This window comes from Podarcis muralis, chromosome 15 (assembly GCF_964188315.1).
Source record: "Podarcis muralis chromosome 15, rPodMur119.hap1.1, whole genome shotgun sequence".
Lineage (NCBI taxonomy): Eukaryota > Metazoa > Chordata > Lepidosauria > Squamata > Lacertidae > Podarcis > Podarcis muralis.
The window spans coordinates 16356334-16375189 of record NC_135669.1 but is presented as its reverse complement, the minus strand read 5'-3'; the positions used below and the strand labels follow the sequence as shown (position 1 = coordinate 16375189).

General features: G+C 51.1%; 1 protein-coding gene across 2 annotated transcripts in view; it reads right to left on the bottom strand.

Annotated features, from left to right (window-relative positions):
- Positions 1-1582: 1582 nt before the first annotated feature.
- KMT2A (lysine methyltransferase 2A) overlaps positions 1583-18856 on the bottom strand; it is a 46945-nt gene continuing 29671 nt past the window's right edge. Inside the window, exons 22-36 of one of the 2 annotated variants that reach the window (XM_028708595.2) lie at positions 17790-17948; positions 17535-17652; positions 17360-17438; positions 17015-17175; positions 16080-16238; positions 10926-15186; positions 10243-10326; positions 9611-9675; positions 9076-9246; positions 8731-8805; positions 8071-8245; positions 7437-7544; positions 7105-7188; positions 6553-6682; positions 1583-5121 (exon numbers count right to left, since the gene is read on the bottom strand). In XM_028708595.2, the coding sequence (XP_028564428.2) occupies positions 4846-5121; positions 6553-6682; positions 7105-7188; positions 7437-7544; positions 8071-8245; positions 8731-8805; positions 9076-9246; positions 9611-9675; positions 10243-10326; positions 10926-15186; positions 16080-16238; positions 17015-17175; positions 17360-17438; positions 17535-17652; positions 17790-17948 (6105 nt within the window). In that variant the 3' untranslated portion in view covers positions 1583-4845. Of the gene's footprint in view, positions 5122-6552; positions 6683-7104; positions 7189-7417; positions 7545-8070; positions 8246-8730; positions 8806-9075; positions 9247-9610; positions 9676-10242; positions 10327-10925; positions 15187-16079; positions 16239-17014; positions 17176-17359; positions 17439-17534; positions 17653-17789; positions 17949-18856 lie in introns of both variants that reach the window. The other variant, XM_028708596.2, reaches the window with a different exon arrangement.

Below are 18856 nucleotides of genomic sequence, written 5' to 3'. Positions count from 1 at the left end.
TTGAGCTTGGGATGCATTTCTTGAATGCTCCTCTTGCCATGCACAAGGCCAGGTAAAAGACAGAGTGAGCAGTCTCAAGGCATGGATGAGACAGTGGTGCCAGGAGGCAGGGCTTGGATTTGCAAGATGCCAAGGGACGTGGGTGGCGCTGTGGTCTAAACCACAGAGCCTTGGGCTTGCCGATCAGAAGGTCGTCAGTTCGAATCCCCGCGACGGGGTGAGCTCCCGTTGTTCAGTCCCAGCTCCTGTCCACCTAGCAGTTCAAAGGCACGTCAAGTGCAAGTAGATAAATAGGTACTGCACTGGCGGGAAGGTAAACAGCGTTTTCGTGCGCTGCTCTGGTTCGCCAGCAGCAGCTGTCATGCTGGCCACATGACCCAGAAGCTGTCTGTGGACAAACGGGCTCTCTCAGCCTATAGAGTGAGATGAGTGAGCAACCCCAGTTGTCCGTGACTGGACCCAACGGTCAGGGTACCTTTACCTTTATGGGACTTTTGGGGACAAGCTGGACCAATGCAAAAGGGATGGGCTCCACCTGAACCAGTTTGCTGGCACCTAAAATGAAAAGGGTGGCAAAGAAGCTTTTAAACTCCTAGTCAATGATGGCTGTGTACTACTTCCAGTATCGGTTAGCAGCCTGCCTCTGCACATCAGTTTCTGTGTACAAATGGCAGTGATACCCTTTACACTTGGGTCTTCACTGCGGGCTTCCCTTTGGGGCATTTGCTCAGCCCCTGGGATGCTGGACTATATGGGCCTTTATTTGGATTCAGCAGGATTGTTTCCCCACAAGGGATGCGGGTGGCACTGTGGGTTAAACCACAGAGCCTAGGACTTGCCGATCAGAAGGCTGGCGGTTCGAATCCCCGCGACGGGGTGAGCTCCTGTTGCTCGGTCCCTGCTCCTGCCAACCTAGCAGTTCGAAAGCATGTCAAAGTGCAAGTAGATAAATAGGTACCGCTCCGGCGGGAAGGTAAACAGCCTTTCCGTGCACTGCTCTGGTTTGCCAGAAGCGGCTTAGTCATGCTGGCCACATGACCCAGAAGCTGTACACCGGCTCCCTTGGCCCATAGAGCGAGATGAGCGCCGCAACCCCAGAGTCGGCCACGACTGGACCTAACAGTCAGGGGTCCCTTTACCTTCTGGACAAGGAAGCGTGTAAGACTGTTGCAGCACGTTCACCTTACAGAATATCAGATATACAGTTGTCTGACTTCCAAAACGTTTGGGAACCAAGGCACAGCTTCTGATTGGCTGCAGGAAGCTCCTGCAGCCAATCAGAAGCCACGATGGATGTTTGGGTTCCAATAACGTTCACAAACAGGAACAATTATTTCCAGGCTTACGGTGTTCAGGAGCCAAAACGTTCATCTCGAAAGGCGCTCAACTTATGAGGTACGACTGTATTGCAACAAGGAAAGAAGCCCAAGAGGTGAAGTAAATGATCTTACCTTGTGTTTGTATGGTGCAGCCTAGAAGTGGGTTCCTTTTTTATTGTTTCTTGAGAGCTATATACAAACTTGCCCCCCTCCCCTGCTGAAAACCTCCACAGCCTTGATCAATAAATGAAAACACCATCCTCTGAAGCAATAAACTTGACATGTTTATTAATTAAACTATCACTTAAATAAAAAAGTGCATAGAAAATAAACATGTTTAAAAACTCCTTTTTTTGTACAACTATATACACTTGTTTTTACATTCAGTCTTTCATGGAACTTTTCAGTCATTTCTTGAACTACTGAAAGTACTTCCTTCATCCCTGTGACGATGACAGGGAATTAACACTGATGCAGCACGAGAGACGCGTTTCCTCTTTTTAAAGAAAACAAACAAACAAACAAAAACCCAAACAATCTGGAAGAACACGAGAAATAAAACGAAGAGAGAGAGAGATTGGTTTTACATGATAAGTTGCTTTTTCTCTGGAACAAAACCCTGTTTGCGTAGCTTTTGCACGGTTTGAGACAATTATTCACTACCTTGAGCTATTAAAAGACGGCTACGTTGAATCAAAGGAACATCACGAGCACAGTTCTCGGCTGAGAGGCAAAGCTGCAGGACCTTGTTAAGGTACCAGGAAAGCAGATGACGCCGTTTTGGTACCTCAACAATCAGAACCCAGGAGGAGGCAGCGAAGGCGGCAAGAAACAAGTTGTACAAGAACTGACTGTTAACACTGAAGGTCAGGAGAATTCATAGCCAAGCCCCCAACAGCTTCCTGGGGGTTTGCATGCAGGCAGACTGAGCCAGAGCATCCACCCCTCCACCCCCGGTCCCTTACCCAGTCCTCCTTGGAGGAGGGAGACGTCAACTGGCCCCGAAGCCTCTGGCTTGCTGGTTTTCCTGCCTTTTGAGCAACTGGAACACAACTCTTATCTATAGTGTTAAAGAGAATTCAAAGCCAGGCTTCAAGACATGGTGCAGTACGATATTTGTTCCTATATATACCATATTTATAGTTATAAAAACTTGCAGGTGTGTGGGAGGAGGAGATGGTGGAGGGGAGGAGGATGGAGCAGCAATCTGGGTGAGAACGACATGATTCTGCACAAAGAACAAGAACCCGGTATTGCTTCGCAAGGGAGGACAATGAAGAGAAGATTATTATACCCCAGCCCTTTGCAGTGACCCGCTTTTCCTTTAAAAAAATAAACACCTTAAAGGTTTGACTCTTAGTATTCTCAGGTATCATGATCTCTGTCAGTCCTTAGAAATTATACATTCATATTGCCAGGAAGCTGCGTGGAGCTCCTCCCTTTGCTCCACGGATCAGAGCCAACACAACTGGCCAAGACCCCAACCCTTCCTTCTCTCCGTTCCTGCCGGCCTCCCCATGGAGCCCAGGCACAGTGGCATGCATGCCTTCTTCCCTTGGGTTACTGGCCATAGTGGCTGCCTGCTGCTGAGCTCAGTCAGAACAGGGTTTAGCAGCAGCAACAGCAGCAGCAAATGTCAGTGAGCTTGGACCCCAGTCCAGCTCTGCCCTGAGCCACATGCTTGTGCTCCTCCTCCTCCTGTTCCTTGCTTGGAACTTCCTTGTGGAAGAGAGGAAGAAGCAAGGGACGGAACTCTCTTCTGACCTGGCAGATACTGGCCCAGGGCTTTGGTAGCAGCAGGGGACATGCAAATTATGTTCCTCTTTGGCCCACAGGATGTGGCAGCCTGGAACAGGAAAGCTGGAGGGCTACTCAATTCCCCCAAAACTCTGCCACATTCACCACAGGCAACCCAAACTTGGGTTTTGCGCCCCCCCAATAGGAGAAATGGACACATGCCCTGTACCACTCCAGCTGTAGCGGAAGGCTTAGTAAGTGCTGGCCTGTCCTCCCCAGGCAACTGGAAGCTGGGCTGCAGGAGAGGCAAGATCTTCATAGGGAATGTGCTTGTTGGCCCAAAAGAAGCCTGGCTGCTGCTGCGGCTTTACTAGGCAACCATAGGAAGGTTTGCTTGCAGTTTCAGAGCCAAGGAAGTTTAATCTGGTGGCATGAGATGGAGCAGACCAGAAATGTTGGGTTACTGAGGTGTGGCGTGGTGGGATTTTGGCTTCTTCCCAAGAGAGAGGAAGGTCAGGGGGTCCCCTCTGTGCTGTACTCCCACCCCCATGTTAAAACCCAGCATCAATGCTGGGTTCAAAACACCTCTTGCAGATGTGTGTGTATCTTCTCTCCCACAATGTGTAATTCGAGGTCCAGCCAAAGCTTCCAGAAAACTGGAAAGGTTCTCCCCGCTGCCCCCACTGCTCTCTAGAGGAAGGTTCAGACTGCAGGCCTGGCCAGCAACCTCCTAAAGCCCATCCTATTAAAATAATAAGGTCATTAAAAACTGATTCTTTTAAATTAGGATGACAACCACAATTGAAAAAATAGTTTCATAAGTGCTCTTCGCTATGAAGTGCTTCTCATAGAAAAATATACAAAATATATTTACATTTACAAAACCTTAAATACTAAACTGTAAACAGAAGAACCAAGTAAAATCCAATGACATAATAATTCAAGAGGGTGCAACTGAAGGAGGCTGAAAGGAAGTTGTGCTGCTTGTGTTTGCTTTTAAACGGGCACATGATCCCACTAGGGAGATCCATCACCTTTTGGGTCCCCCAATCTTGGACCAGGGAACCCACAGCCTCTAGCTCACTGGGAGTGTTGGCACTCCCTGCCTTTTCCTATGTCAGAGAGCAGCTGGTAGGGAAGGAAATGCTATCAGCTGCTGTAGGCTGGTGCTCAGAGAGGCGCCAGGCCCACTGCCTATGGGGCTCAGTTTCCTCTGGAGTCCCAACTGGAGGGCAGATGCAGGGCAGGGAGAGGGCTCTAGGGACTGAATGCCTGGCAGGACAGCCTGCTTCCTAGGGCAGGGAGTCCTCCTCGGCTGAACTTCTAACCTAACCTCACCCAAAGCGCATGGAAGCCCTCAGTCCTCATTGCTTGCCTGCTCAAATACTGATGAGCTATTCCTCAACAAGTCATGGGAATTTCAGGGAACAGCAACCAGAGGCAAGACACAAGGGCAGCTCACGGAGACCTGCAGGCCATGTCTCCAAGTCTGAGGAGGCAAGGGCCCACCAAAGTGTGCGGGAAGGGAAGCCCCACCTCTCAAGGCAGTCCTTGGCTGCTGCAGCAGCCCAACACTCCAGCAGTTTTCCTTGCAAGATGGGACAACGAAGTCCATCATCTGGGCAGGACCTTTCACAAAGCCAAGGAGGCAGCAAACAATACCAGGCCTCGGCCACCTGCTGCCTGGCTTGACCCACTTGCCGTGGGAGGGCCACCCCACCCACCCCACCTTCCACACGCCTGAGACTGGCGGAGCCCAACCCCTACGACAGCCAGGTCAGGTCAGCGTTCAGTTGAGGAACCGGCGGCATTTCTTGGCACCGCAATTGCAGGGCAGCTTGTTGCTGGCGTCTTCGATAGGGAACTTGTAGTCGTAGGTCAGCTCCTCGCCGCGGTAGATCTTGCGCATGGCAAATATGACTATGTGCTTCTGCCCATCAATGTTGATGACTCGGGAGTAGCAGTTGGGCTCACAGGAGTGGTTGATGAAGCGGGCTGCGTTCCCGTGCATGGTGGCGTCCACCACCTCGGAGTCATCAATGCGGAACATGTAGCAGCCGATGCCCTGGGCCAGGAGAGGAGGGGGCAGGGAGAGAGAATGGGCTAGTTTCAGGTCACAGGGCACCACCACAGCTAACCCTTCAGACATGACCAGCTGCAACATAAAAGCCAACCTATGCCTTTTCAACACGCCTTTTAAAAGGTTGCCAAAGGATGTGCCAGGGAGACTGACTGATGAGTGTCTGTATTTATTTGAGTCTCTGAAGTTTCTGTGAATTGTTACAGGTCTTTATTGTAATGTATTCTTTATTGATGACATACTTTTGTTTTAAAAAGAAAGTAAGCCACTCGAGATTTTTTAATCAGAGGCTGGATGGCCATATGTCATGGAGGCCTTAGCTGAGATTTCTGCATTGCAGAGGTTTGGACTAGAGGACCCTCCCAACTCTAAAATTCTCTTTCTTTTTTGTGCTGCAAGCCTAAGAAATCTTCACGTATCATAATAGTACAACTGGAGGCCTCATTCCAATCAGGTTTTACATTTCAGCCTATGTTGTAAGAGTGCTGCTAAGGCTGGCAACCTGATGGCTTTCCTGTCCAAACACAGAAAGGCTGAGCTTTTCTCCAAATCTGAGCCCAGTAAGGCTCAAGAAGCCCCAAACCAGGTTCCTGAATAGGGAAGGCGGGAGCAGAGCCAGCTCCAGATCCCTGCATGAGGATTTGCTAGACACACTGGCAACATCTGGGATGGGGAGCCATACCTTCTATGGTGTGGAGGGGGGAATGCATGGCAAGAGCCCCACAACCCTTCCACCCTCTCTGCCCCACCAATTGCCACGTCTTGCAGCAGCCCCTGCCTGCACCTGAGAAGGACCTGACTACCAGCTCCTAGGAAAATCAGGTACCAATCCTGTCACCTCAAGAGGCTCCTAGGACAAAATGTCCTCTCCCGATGGGAGAAGAGGGGCCACGGTGAGGGAGGACTAGCTGCTCTCTGAGCCATCTTCTGCTTCTGTTTTCCTGAAGACAATAGCAACAGAAGCTCTCTCTTCAGCAACCCAAAAAAGGATTACAGGCAAGCTGTCACCCTACCTGCACTGGGAGCTGGGCAAGAAGGAAGGGTTGCCAACCCACTAAAGGGTAAATTCAACTTAATTTACATAATCCTGCCTAGTGAAGCAAGTGGGAGGGGCAACCCCCTCCCTTCTGCAGGAAAATCAACCTCTTCCTGTGCAGCCACCACTTCTCATCCCTCTTTTGCTTCCAAGGCTTAAGTGCTGGCACTTGCCTTACGTAAGGAGGAACTGCTCAAGTGCTGGCAGGGTGACCCCTGCACTGTGCATTCCGACCAAAGAACCCAGGGCCTGCTTTTCCCAGTGCTTTAGTGAAGGCCTGGGCAGCCCTTGTCCTCACTCAGGAGAACCTCAGGGGCCCTGTGGCCAGCACTCATGACCAGCTGGGTTTCAGCAGTGCCTCCGCTGTTGCTAAGGCTTACCTTGCTGTCGTAGTACTTCTCACGCTTGTCAGTTAGGATGGAACGGATCACGTTGCCGGCATACTCGATCACCATCTCTCCTGCATCGATGTTTCTTTTGCAGAACAGGCCCCGGCCATGGATAGGAGACCTGCCAAGGAGGAACACACAGCGCAGCCACGGGTGTTAGGTGCTGCAACCATAGAGGTTGCAAACATGGAGGCAGGTAGGCAGGCAGGCAGGCAACACAGCTAGGAGCAGATCTGTCCACATGACCTAGGAGAGTCGTTCCAGGCACTTTCTCATTGCTGTTCTGCTAAGCCCTGCTGGCTTAGGCTGTTCTACCCTCCCCATCGTTTATCCTGATAAGGTGGCCTCCACCTACCAACAGCGGTGGAGAGCAGGCGGGGGGCGTGGCGTGCATCCTGGGGGCGTGGTGCGCCACCTGCGGGGGCGTGGCATCCAGCGGGGGCAGCTGTGATGGAACCCCACTGGTATCGCGCTGCCGGGGGCGATGTGCTCCCCCTGCCCCACTCTACCTCCGCCAGTGCCTACCAACTCCCACCCACCTACCTGTAGACACCAACTGCCTCCTTGGAGGTTTTCTTCAAGTGTCGGAACCGCATGGGCATGGGAAGGTCCATGCTGGTTGCCCTCCTGAAGAGAGGAAGAAAGAGGCTGCTTGAAAGAGTTCAACCAATGGGGCCTTGGAGCTGCCAAGCCCCACCTTGCTCCACAAGCCACTTTGCAGTGCCAACTGCTGAGAGTTTGGCTTATGGGGCAGCTGCAGGAGGCAAAATCTGCACCCCTTCCCCATTCTTTAGCTTCCCACCACTGCTGACGAGATCAAAAAGGAGCAGCCTTCTAGCCCTCCCCACCAACTCGCCTCCGCACCCGCTATGTACCGGGCAGACTTCAGCTGCACCTCCTCTTCCTCCTCATCGTTGGGGTTGTACTCTGGTGGCTGGCGGTGCTTAGAAGCCAGGAAATTGAACATGTCGAAGGCAGACTTCCTGCAATGAAGATCCAAGAGGCGTGAGACTGGCTCTCAGGGTTAACGGGCTGCCTTACAAGCCACACAATGCTCCTCTCTCCTCCAGGACAATGCGACATTCCCAGACTGGCTGCCAGAAGCCCACTAGGCTCTACACTGGCTCCCCATACTGTGTGGAGAAACTTCAAAGTGTCTGGTCTGAGCTAAAACCACAGCAGCCCCTTTGTAGAGCCTTCTGTGGGATTCTAGCAACCTTTTCCTCCCTGGGGGTGGAGATACTCTGGTCTTCCATCATGTGACCCTCCTTGTCTTTGACAGTTGGGGGAGTTAACCCTCTCCTTCCTGGATTCCTCCTATATGCCAACTAGGGAGCACCTGGGCCCAAGTCTGTTCAATGATGACAGGCTATTCATGTGCCTCCCTCCCAAACTGATATTTGAAGAATTTATTTTCACTGTCTCTCCACAGAAAGCCTCACCCCCAAACCACTGAAGGATCTCTGAAGCAGGTGCTTTGGTTTTATGAGCGCAGAGTCTGCCACTGACCTGAGGTGCACTTCAGCTCTGGCAGAGCCATGGGGGTTCACTGGGGGCTCCTTGGCCTCCTCTGGCTTATGGAACCGGAACTTGTAGTTGTGGCAGTGCTTTGCTCCAGACAGCTGTTCTATCAGGAACACAACAGCATCGTGCAGAATTCCCAGCATCCTCAATCCGCTCACACCTGGAATAAGGAGAGAGTAGGCAGGGAAGGCAGCTTGCTGGTAGAAGAGGCTGTCCAGCCCAGGCTATGCCCAGTGGCTCCCTTCAGTCCTCCTTGTAAGAAGAAGACTGGTGGTGATGGCGGCAACATGGCCCAGCCTTTAGGCAAGAAGCAGCTCAAGAAACTGGTGGACCAGCTCAAATGGGCCCAAATCTCCATGGCTAGGCACAGGCTTAAATGATGCAGAGGGTGTTCCAAAAGAAGCACAAACCTCATTCTTTGTCCTTAAGCTGTTTGTGCAACCAAAGTACTGTATCCTAAGAAAACAGGGCATCCTGTGAGACTCTTTCTAGTGTTTATAGAGCGCAAGGAAGCAGGCCCAGGTGGCAAAGTCCCTGCCTAGGTCTTGGCCTACAGGACAGCAGTGACATTCAAGGCACTTTCTTATTGTCTTCCTATCCATGCAAGGGGTTTGGAATTCCCAACCCTGCTGCCGCCTTTCTTACCTGCGAAGGATAGCTGCTTCAAGCGGGCATTGGAACGAGCCTCCTGAACCTTGTCAGTCAGGGATTGCCAGGCCTCTGAGATGAAGATAAACAAGAAATGATTCAGTGGGAGGGAGGAGTGTTCCAGAAAAGCTTCCCTTTCACTCCTTTTTAAACCATAAAATTCACAATTGCTGCCAGGTGGCTCTGCATTCCTGCAAACTTCACGCAGGGCTGTCCCCTGCAGCACTTGGAAAGGTGCAAAGCAGTCAAAAGTGACCTTTGTAAGATGAGCACAGCGAAAATGCATCTAACCCCAAAGCAGCTGCAGCAGATGTCACCTGCCCCACCTGCCCCCTTTCCCACCTTCAATACTTTCAGCACAGATCTGAAATCCATCATCGCTTGAGATCTCGAAAATCAGTCCTTTCTTGGGCTTCTTCTCAGCGAGGCTCTCCTTTCTCTTCCGCTCTTGCTGCAGCCAGAACATGAGTGGGGAGCTGAAAGTGCTCTCTTCATCCTCAGAAGCTCTGGAGTCTGGAAGGAAAACAAGATCTTCTTACCTCCAGAGTCCTTGGCAAAGCCAAAGCCACCAAATAATGAACATTAAGAATGTAGGGAAAGGCTCTCATGAACTAAGAGAGCTGCCGAGGGCTCTCTCAAGCAGGGCTGTCATACAAGGAGAATCATAGGGCAAGCTTACAACTGGGAGTAATAATAGCAATTTTATTACTGATACCCTGCCCATCTGGTTGGGTTTCCCCAGCCACACTGGGCGGCTTCCAGCAAGGTATAAAAACATAATAAAACAAAAAATTATTTTGAAGATATATGTGCCTTTCCAAGTGGAACGTCTGTGAACTGGTGCTCAGTTTGTACGTGAGGTCGATGGAAAACATACCTGTGGGCTCTTGCTCACTTGCAGTGCTCTGTGCTGTCTGTGATTCTGGAACAGATGCCGTTTGCCTGTGGAGAGAAGCACAGCTGGAAACAATTCAAGAATCCGCTCCTGTTTCAACAACTGAAGCCTTTTAGGAGTTTTGATTCCCCAGCAGATGCCAAAGGGAGAAGCTAAACAAAACACTCTGAGCCATGAGTCTCCACTGGATGGAGAGGCCTGCTACTTATAATACGTTTGGCTGAGTGGCAAGCGCTCCAAAAAATGGACCAAGCCACAGCACAGCATTGTCTGTCCTTCTAAACAGCAGGGCAAGTGGGAAATTGGGATGTTCAATGCAAAGAACATCACTTGGAGCTTTCTGAGAGGGGTCTCCATGTTTTAGGCAAGTAGAGAAAACTTAAAGCCTCTGAGGTCAGCAGTAGAGTGACCCTACTGTAGGCTCTGGTTATCAATGTTTCATTGTTGGAACTGCCCAGAACATATTCAGAAGTGTATTTGCTTTCTTGGGGCAGAGCAATGTTTGTGCAGCCAGGCACATGTGTACCTCTACCTGCCAACATCCCTCCCGCCCCACAAGCATACATCAAACACAGGCACTCTTGATGTGACCACAACCTGAGAGACTGTCTTACCTGTCTGCCACTTTGGGTGGGGGCTGCTCTACACTTGTGGCCCCTTCCTCTTCTTCCTCCATGTGCATCTTCAGGGTAGGAATCCTGGAACAGACAAGATTATTCATACTACAATGACTAGTCACAAGCCAGATAATGCTCCACTTGCAACCAATGCAAGACTGACCTCTCTGGCTCTCCAAGAAGCAACATTTATCAAGCAGCATTTACAAGAGAAGCTCCTTTTTAATAACGTAGCTGTTGGATTTTCTAAAGGAATCTCTCATAATAATATGGAGTCAAAGAGGTGATCTTGAGCTGCCACTGAGGCTGCCAAATCTAATTTCCACCCCCCACACTTTCCCACTTAGTACAGTCCCATCACACCCACTGCTGCAAATAAAGCAGATCAGTAGCATGAACAGCTAGCAGCTCAAGCAGCTTCTCCCTCTTTCCTTCAAAGAAAAGGCCCTCAAGCATCACAGCTCATATTCAGGAGCTGCATCAAATACACAACAGCTTTCTGATTCAAATGTACATTGGCAGACAAGCAGACTGCCTGCTGGCTTCTGAATGAAGCTTGTTTTCCATCTAGGCTTTGTTATAGAAGTTCCTACAGCAGAAGTACTAAAGAAATAAAAAGGATGATGGGTTCAGAAGGGGTTGGGAGAACAGGGGGGAGACCAAAGACCTCCATCTCTTACCCTCCAGCCAAGTCCTGAGCTGCGGAGTTGGTGCCTTGCTGGGGAATGTGCTTCTCAGGGGAGCTGGACCAGAAGTGAGACATCTTGTGCTTCTTCCCAGACCCTTTGCTGATGCTGCTGTCTGATGAGGACTGAGACCGTTTCACTTTGGCTTTGACCTTCATGGAGGAGCTTCCAAGCAGCTGGTCAGAGGATGTGGAGCTTGCGGGAGAAGTAGAGCTGGCACGCGTGACGGATGAGGAGGTCTTGTTTTGCTCCAGTGCTGCAGGGTTAGTGATGTCCACCAACTGGGGAAAGCCTGAATGCGGAGGAGCTTGGGATGGCGCAAGGTCCACCTGAGGCGGGACGGCACCAGTTTTGCTGGCCAGGATCTGTGTCAGAGGCCCAGGCTGGTAAGATCCTTCGGGGTCAGTGGTCATGCCCATAGTCTGTGCAGAAGGCAAGACACAGATGCTGGATGCTGCCGTCCCCGCCACTGAGACTGTGGACTGGGCCGATGAGGCATCGCCTAGTGGTGAAAACATCCCGGAGCCAGATGGTGGCACTGCGGTGTGCTGCTCTGGAAGACCCAAGCTCTGTTGAGTGGCTTTGATCAAGAGGTTGCTGATGGAGCCCATGTCAGATACTCCTTGCAGCCCAGAGCTAGGTAGTGCAACGGACCCCCTCCCCAGCACATGTCCGCTGGGGACTGATGTGCCGGTGGAAGGTGCTGATGACGTTGGCATTGACACCACATTCAGCATGGATCCAGCAGAGGCTAGGCCTGTCACTGGCCTGTTTGCAAGATGACCGCTGTCTGGCCCAGCCACGCTAGGGGGTGTTCCAACTGCTGCTGCAGTTGCTCCCACCCCTTGGGGCAGCAGAGGGGTCTGCTCAAAGTACATTATCCCAGACTTTGAACGCTTGATGATATTGGGGACAGTTCTGTGGGATGCAGGGTTACTGGCAGTTCCCAAATCTAGCAGGCCTGGATGGCTGGGGAGCTGGGAAGGAGTGAAGTTAATCAACGTCATGTTGGGGACCATGTCAGACGGGGTTATGGCGGAAGGGGCAAGCTTTTTGTTCTTGCGCGATGGCAAGCGCGAAATCTGCCTTTTCTTGCTGAGGCCAGAGGGTGGCGTGGTGGCTGTGGACCCAATCTCGGCTCTCTGATTTGCTTCGGGGTCAGGTGGTTGCTGGACACCAATCAGAAGTCCTGAGGCAGGACTGCCAAGGGAGGATGGGAAGCTGCTTTGGGGGGCTGCAGAAAAGGAGTGCAAGTGTTGGTGATGGGGCATCGGCAGTAACCCTTTGCTGGTTGGTGGAAAGAGAGGCTGGGAGGAGGAAGGCAAGCTGGGGTTTACACCGGCCCCTAGTGCCAGCCCTGGGCCCAGGGGCCCAAGCACAGAAGCGCTGGCCTCCAACACGCCCTGCGCAGAACTGACAGAAGAGGTCAGCTGTATCTTTTGCGTGACACCATTGGGAAGAGTTTGAAGGACGTACAATGGCTGCATGTTCTGATTAACCACCAGGAGTTTTTCTGCAGCTGCCTTGAGGTGGAGGGGGGCTGTCTGCACAGCAGCATTGGAAATCTGAGATGGGCCAGGGTTCTCTGTGGAGTTTGGGCCATACTTAGGATTCTGAAGTGGGAGGGTTGGAGAAACTGGCACTTGGAGACCAGGTGTCCCGCTATTTCTGGCCAAGTCTTGGCTGGCTGAACGGCCTGGCTCTCCTGGTCCACATGGGGGGCTGGCTATGTGCTCTGCTTCCATGTGACTTTGAATAAAGGGGTCAGGGGTCAGGTGTCCTTCAGGGCTTGGGTCCACTCGTGGGCTCAACAGAGCTGGCTCCCCTTCACTGGAGGAAGCTTTCTCTGTGACAGTCACCCTCTTCTCGGCAGACTCCGTAGAAGGCAAAGCTAAGAGTGATCTCTCCCCTGACGAGGAGGAGGAGGAGGAGAGCGAGGATTCTGAAATGACAGCAAGTCTGCCGTGATTTTGGCTGGGCACTGTCGGGCTCCGAGTGGTCAAGACAGAGAGGTCAGAAGGCAGTTCCAGAGGCAGCTCAAACTGCTCCTCTGCCGAGATGGATGACGAAACACTGCTGTCAACAGGCTCTGTGGTTGGCAGCTGCTGAGAGAAGACTTCAAAGAGGCCCATATCCTTGCCCCGGTTGGTGGTGTCAAGGCCCAGCCCGTCTCCCAGCGTCAGGAGCTCGGAGGACGATGACTCAGGGCTCTCTCCGAGGGCTTGCATGGAGGGGGTGTTTTTCAGCACAAAGTCCATGATGTCAGACGGGAGAATGTTCCCGCAGTCGTCACTGTTGTTATTGTCAGAGTCGGACTTGAGCAGCTCTGTGCTGAAGGTATCCAGCAGGGTCTTCTCCGAAGGGGTGCTGGCACGAGGGCGGCGGCTGGCCTCTAAAGAACTCAGCTGAGCTTCCAGAGGATCCTGGCTCTGGGTTTTTACGCGGCAGTTCTCCATCTTGGGCTCGGCTGCTTTGTGGCCAGCTGAGCTCTTGGTGACTTGTGCTTTCTCCCCACTCTCTTCGCTCCGATCAAGTTTTAAGCTCTCTGTTCCATTTTCTTTGCCACTCCTTTTGGTCACTGGATTGACTTTCCTGGTTGTCACCGTGATGCTTGTGTCACTTTCTGTCCCGTCATCCACACCATCCAGCTGAGAGATTTTGGGAAGGCTGCACTGTTCCTCCTCCCGGAATAAGTTGTGAGGAGAAGCAAGATGCTCTTCCGTGTTTGAGACCACTGTCCTGGTGAAGTTGTAGTAGTAAAGGTCATCCTCGTCCGACGTGCTGAGGTCATCGGCACCATCTACTTGCCCTTCAGCAGACCTCTTTCCCCGCTTCTTCCCAGTGGAGTTGCTGTAGAAGGGAATGTCTTCTTCACCGTAAGACCTCACACCATACAATGGAGTCAGCCCAAAGAACATGTTGGATCTGGCCCGTGCGCTGCGCCGGGGGTACCGCCGCTTGTAGGCCCCGTCTTCCTGGGCTTTGGCTGTCTCCTGGAGCATCAAGTTGCTCTCCTGAACAGGAAGACTCTGGTAGGCCTCGCTTGGAGCCTCGGGGACTGAAGCGCAACTTGGGCTGTCTTGAACCAGGGAGCCGTTTCCTGACCGTTCTGGAGTGGAAGAGGATTGTGCCAGGGAAGCTGGTTTGCTCTCCTTAGGCTGAGATTCTACATCACCCTCCCTCTGAATGTTCTTGGACTGGCTATCACCTTCCATCTTGAGAGGAGTCAACGTGACTTTCACTGTGCGCTTCTGGGAAGTCTGCAGATCCTTGGAAGTGGCCACTTCGCCCTGGGAAGGGACCTTGGAGGTCTTCTGGTTAAGCAGCTGTCTATCGGGGGCCTTCTCTGAAGCCACAACATTGTTACAGAGCTTCTGGTTCACATGCTCAGGCGTCACAGCTTGATGAACAAATTCTGGCTCTGCGCTGTCTTTGTTGCTAGGTGTGAGGAGGCTCGGATTTGTAAAGAGTTTATTGGAATGTCTCTCTTTGGCTCCCCTTTTCCCCTTCTGCGGCCGCCTATCTCTGCCTGCAGAAGGTGCTGGGTCACTTATGGAAGGAGGAGATCTGTTACTTGCCCCAGAAAGCTTGGAGATCTTTGCTTCTGGATCCTCGTAAGAGCAGTTCTTTTCTGGCTTTACAAGATCCACCTGCTGCTCTTGCTCCTTCTTTGGGGGTCTCTGATGTAAAGGTGGAAAGGCTACTGCCTCTTTGGAAGAAAACAGCCCAGAAGAGGGCTCTGGAAGCTTCCCTACTTTGCTGGTGTTTGGCTCGGTGCCAGAAGCACTCTGCACAGGAGTACTGGCCTTCAAATTGCCCAGGGAAGAACTTGCGTCTTTTTGGCTCATCAGCTTGCTCTTCTCTGTCCCTGGAGGCCCCATTGCTTCTAATGACAGTGCTCCCTCCAAGGAAGTGCTTGTGCCTCCACCTGTCCCTGCTGGCCTCTGACCACCACAGGGAGGGGCAGAGCTACTCTGGGTGGCAATGCGTCCGGCTGCTGGGCCCGAAGAACGCTCTGAAGGCTTTGTGCTCAAGTCGTGCTCTGGCAAGGGAGACAGGCTGGGTGTTGAAGAGAGGCTGTGCCTGGAGGAGTGAGTGGCCCCAGCTCTGCTGGAAGGCATCATCCAGGATCTCAACTGTGGAGGGGGCAGAGGAGAGGAGGCGCTGTGTCGTCTGGAGCCAATGCTTCGAAGTCCAGATGACAGAAGGGGGTCTCCCACAGTCACGATCTCGTGTGTAATGTGGGTGGGGCTCCCTGGAAAAAGATAGAAGATGGGGAAGAATATTAGAACTGAGTTTGAGGTCATCTGCTGAATGCAAATATTTGGATCTATGCAGACAATGAGTAAAGCAAAGCCCAAAGCCCCAGAGTCAACCGCTTTCTTGATCTAATTATTCCTTCTACTGTTGGCTTCATTGAAACAAACACTCTATAGCTTTTTCCTTCTGACTTCAAGTTGCACAGGAGCATGTTTGGTCTTGCCTACCCAGAAATATTTCTTAACTGTAAGAACAGCAGACTGAACTTTCCCTGAGGTTCTTTCAAATTCTGATCCAGCCCCCTGACAAACTCCTATGGTTGGGGAGGAGGAGGGGGTGGCCATCTGAGCTGCAGATGGAGTTCTGGGCTTCAATATCCTGACAGGCCTTTTCTCACCTAGGCCAGGTCTTCTGACTTCACAAGGTGAGTCAGTCACCAGCTAGGATTGTCGGTGAGCAGAATTTGCAAAGTACATTATCCTTCAAGGCGTGGTTTAGAGTTCTTAGTTCAGTTTTGTTTAAAAATGGAGCCCACCTCAGCCCAAAAGCTCAGGGAGGTTTACAAGTTGTCAGCAACTCAAACATGGTTCACATGACAAGGTTAAATGTGAGGAAAAACTACATGTTAAGTATGTAGGTGAGATGCCCAGAAAGCGGATGGGGAAATGACTGAAGATGCCCCCCTCTACCAGCATCCTCAGAGCTTGGCCTTTGATGAGGACGGACAAGTCTTTTGCACCCCAGCACTTATTAAGCCCTAAACCCAATAGAGAAGGTGGAAACAAGGTTCCATGCCATTGAGGACAGCCTGAAGAAATTGCTAAACTAAGAATGAACAGACGTCAAAGAAAACCAGAGAAAGCAGCGGAGGAAGGTGGAGGGCCAGACCTGCAGAGGGCAATGGCCTTGAACCAGGAGATCGCAGGGCGGGAGGAAAACTTGGCGCTCTGATCCGCAGAGCCCTGCAGTTCTGAGAATGTGGCAGGAAGTCTGAAGAGGGAGTGCTCACAACCGCTGACACTGCATGGCCTTCTCTGGCTGGAATTTCTGATGAAGAAGAAAAAGAAATAAGGAACTTATGGATTCAGGCAAAACCCAGGGTGCATTTGAACAAAACAGCTTCAGGGAAGTAGGGGAGTACTAGAGGCCTTTTCCCTCAATAACATCCTTTCTTCCTCCCTCAGGGAATGTTGACAGAAAAATCTGTATACATGGAGGGAGGCAGAAAGTAAAAGAGTGAAAAAAAGAAAAAAGGCTGCAGTCTTTTGGCATCTAGGCCAAAACCAGAATGCAAAGCTGGACATTATGTGTCATTGGGAGCAGGTGAGGGCCAAACATTAAGAGTACTAGGTAGAAGCACCCCCCCCCCCCCACATGCCCCAAGCATCTCAGAAGGACAAAGTCCCTTGTTGTTTCAGATCAAGCATATCATAATCTAGTCTCCAGAAACGCATGACACCTGGGCAAATGCTGGAGTGTCTTTCTGCACAGAGCAGAGTTGGGAGCTGAAGACCTCGATGTTCCTCCCAACACTTATGATTCTGTGACTCAGTTATAGAACAAGGGCCAGGATCCACTCCAAATCCTATTGCCAAAGTAGAGGATGTGATCTTTACCAGGGAACCCCCCTTTTTTGCCCTACTCCAAGTGTGTGCTGCTACTGCTGTCACCAAAAGGTATTACAAGCCCTGTCTCATAGCAAAGACTGACCAGAAGAAGGAAGCTTTTGTCTTTGGAAGTGCTGAGCAGTACAAAAAACAGGCACCCACAGGCCTGGCACAAAGGCCACAATCTCAAGCCAAGCCATGCCTGCAGAAACTTGCCTGAAAGTGGCCTGGGGCTGTGCGTGATGGTCCTATTGTCATCGTGCTCTACTGTGCTGTTGATGTCTGGCTCAAGGATAGGAGGGCGGCATTCCATGATCTTGCAAGTGTACACACAGCGCTTCCGAGCATCCGTTGTGCTCCAGTACACCCGTGAGCACCTGGGAAAACATTTAAGAGTTACAACATCTACACAGAGCTGTGCATGCCTGCAAAAGCCCTTCCCTGGGGCAAGAGGAGAAGGAAGGCCAAAGACTTCCTGGGTGGTCCTCACAGCATCTTCCAGGGAAAGTGACATGGATTCTGCTGCTGCTGCTGCCTATTCAGGAGACAGCTCCTACTTACTGATAACCAATGGGGAACAGCTTGTCTTCACAGTCAGACAGATCGCTCAGAATCCCGAGGCAGTCAATCGTCATGGACCCTACAAGAAAACCAAAGAGGCAAAGTTCTGTGTGAGGAAGGCAGTCACTAAATTCCACCAGGCACATTGCCAAGGCCAGAGGCAGAGGGCCCTCACCAATCATCATGTGGATGTTCTCTGGCTCCAGACCATGAAGAAACCTTCGTCTCAAACTAATCCCTTCAAAATCCACAAAGACTCTTCTTAGGACTTCAAAGCCATTCTCGGGAACCACCTACAGCAAGCACACACAAAAAGAGGCCTATACAGTATTAAGGTGAAAACACACAGCCTGAGCTGAGAAGAGCAGGGAAATGGGGAGGGGGGGGGAGTACAGCTGGGCAAAGGCCTGGGGGTGGTGGCTGGGCTCACCTCTCCTTTGATCAGGTCCCGGTGACGCTGGCAGTAGACTTTCTTATCCTCCAGGAAGACACAGTTCTTGGCCCGGGAGCACATGAAGTGATAGTTGCTTGTGCAGGAGGTCAGGCAGCAGCCCACTGTGGCACCCGACTTCAGGCAAAATTCACATCTCTGCAAGGTTCGAGGGTTGGGTTTTTAGGGAAAGCATCTTGTTGTTATGGCCAATGGCCTAAACAAATGAACTGGACTAGTGCAGCACTGTCAAAAACAGCAACACTCCTAATATGATTATCTATGACATGCATATCAGATTGCCAACAAACAAAGAGAAAGCAACAGAACTGCTGCTGTTCCACCACTCATTTAGCAAACACAATTCATCTTGTCCAAAACAACCTGTTAGTAATCTGAGTGCAGCCTTTTTTCATTGTTGTTCATTTACAAACTCACACATTGTCTGGACTTCCCAATTTAATTCCAATTTAGGAGAAAGGTGGTTTTTTAAAACAGTTTAGAGCAATTTCTGAGCATGCAAAAGGGATCAGTGATTAAGAACACAAAAAAGCTGCCACAGCCACTAGCCACAACTGCTGGCAGTTGCAGGACAGCAGCCCAAGCTGGCCACCTGGGATTGTGACTTCCTACACTTCAGGCCACTGAGAGTCCACAGAAGACACCCCTTCCTAATCATTACAAGGAGACGCGGGCACTTGCTCACATCTGTCTGCTGGAGAAGCCAGGTGATGATCTGGTTCACATGCTACAATAATAGAGCTGCTTGTGAATGTCCAAGTAACCAGTGCTTTTGATTCTTTGCAGTCTGGAACTGCTGGAAGCTGAATTCAAGGATCTCTGTCTTTTTCAGATACACCATCCTGTGAAGCCCATTACTTCAACTGTGGAGAATCATGTGAGGCTTTTGCTCTTTTTTAAGTTGGGCCATTAACGTCAAACATGAGCTGTCTCTCCATGGAGACATGCTGTGGGCTTTCCAATATTCTTCTTTGCTGTTGTAACAGCAGAAGAGAAACATTTTAGCTGCTTTTGAAATGTAAATCCTCATTCCTGGACAGACTCCT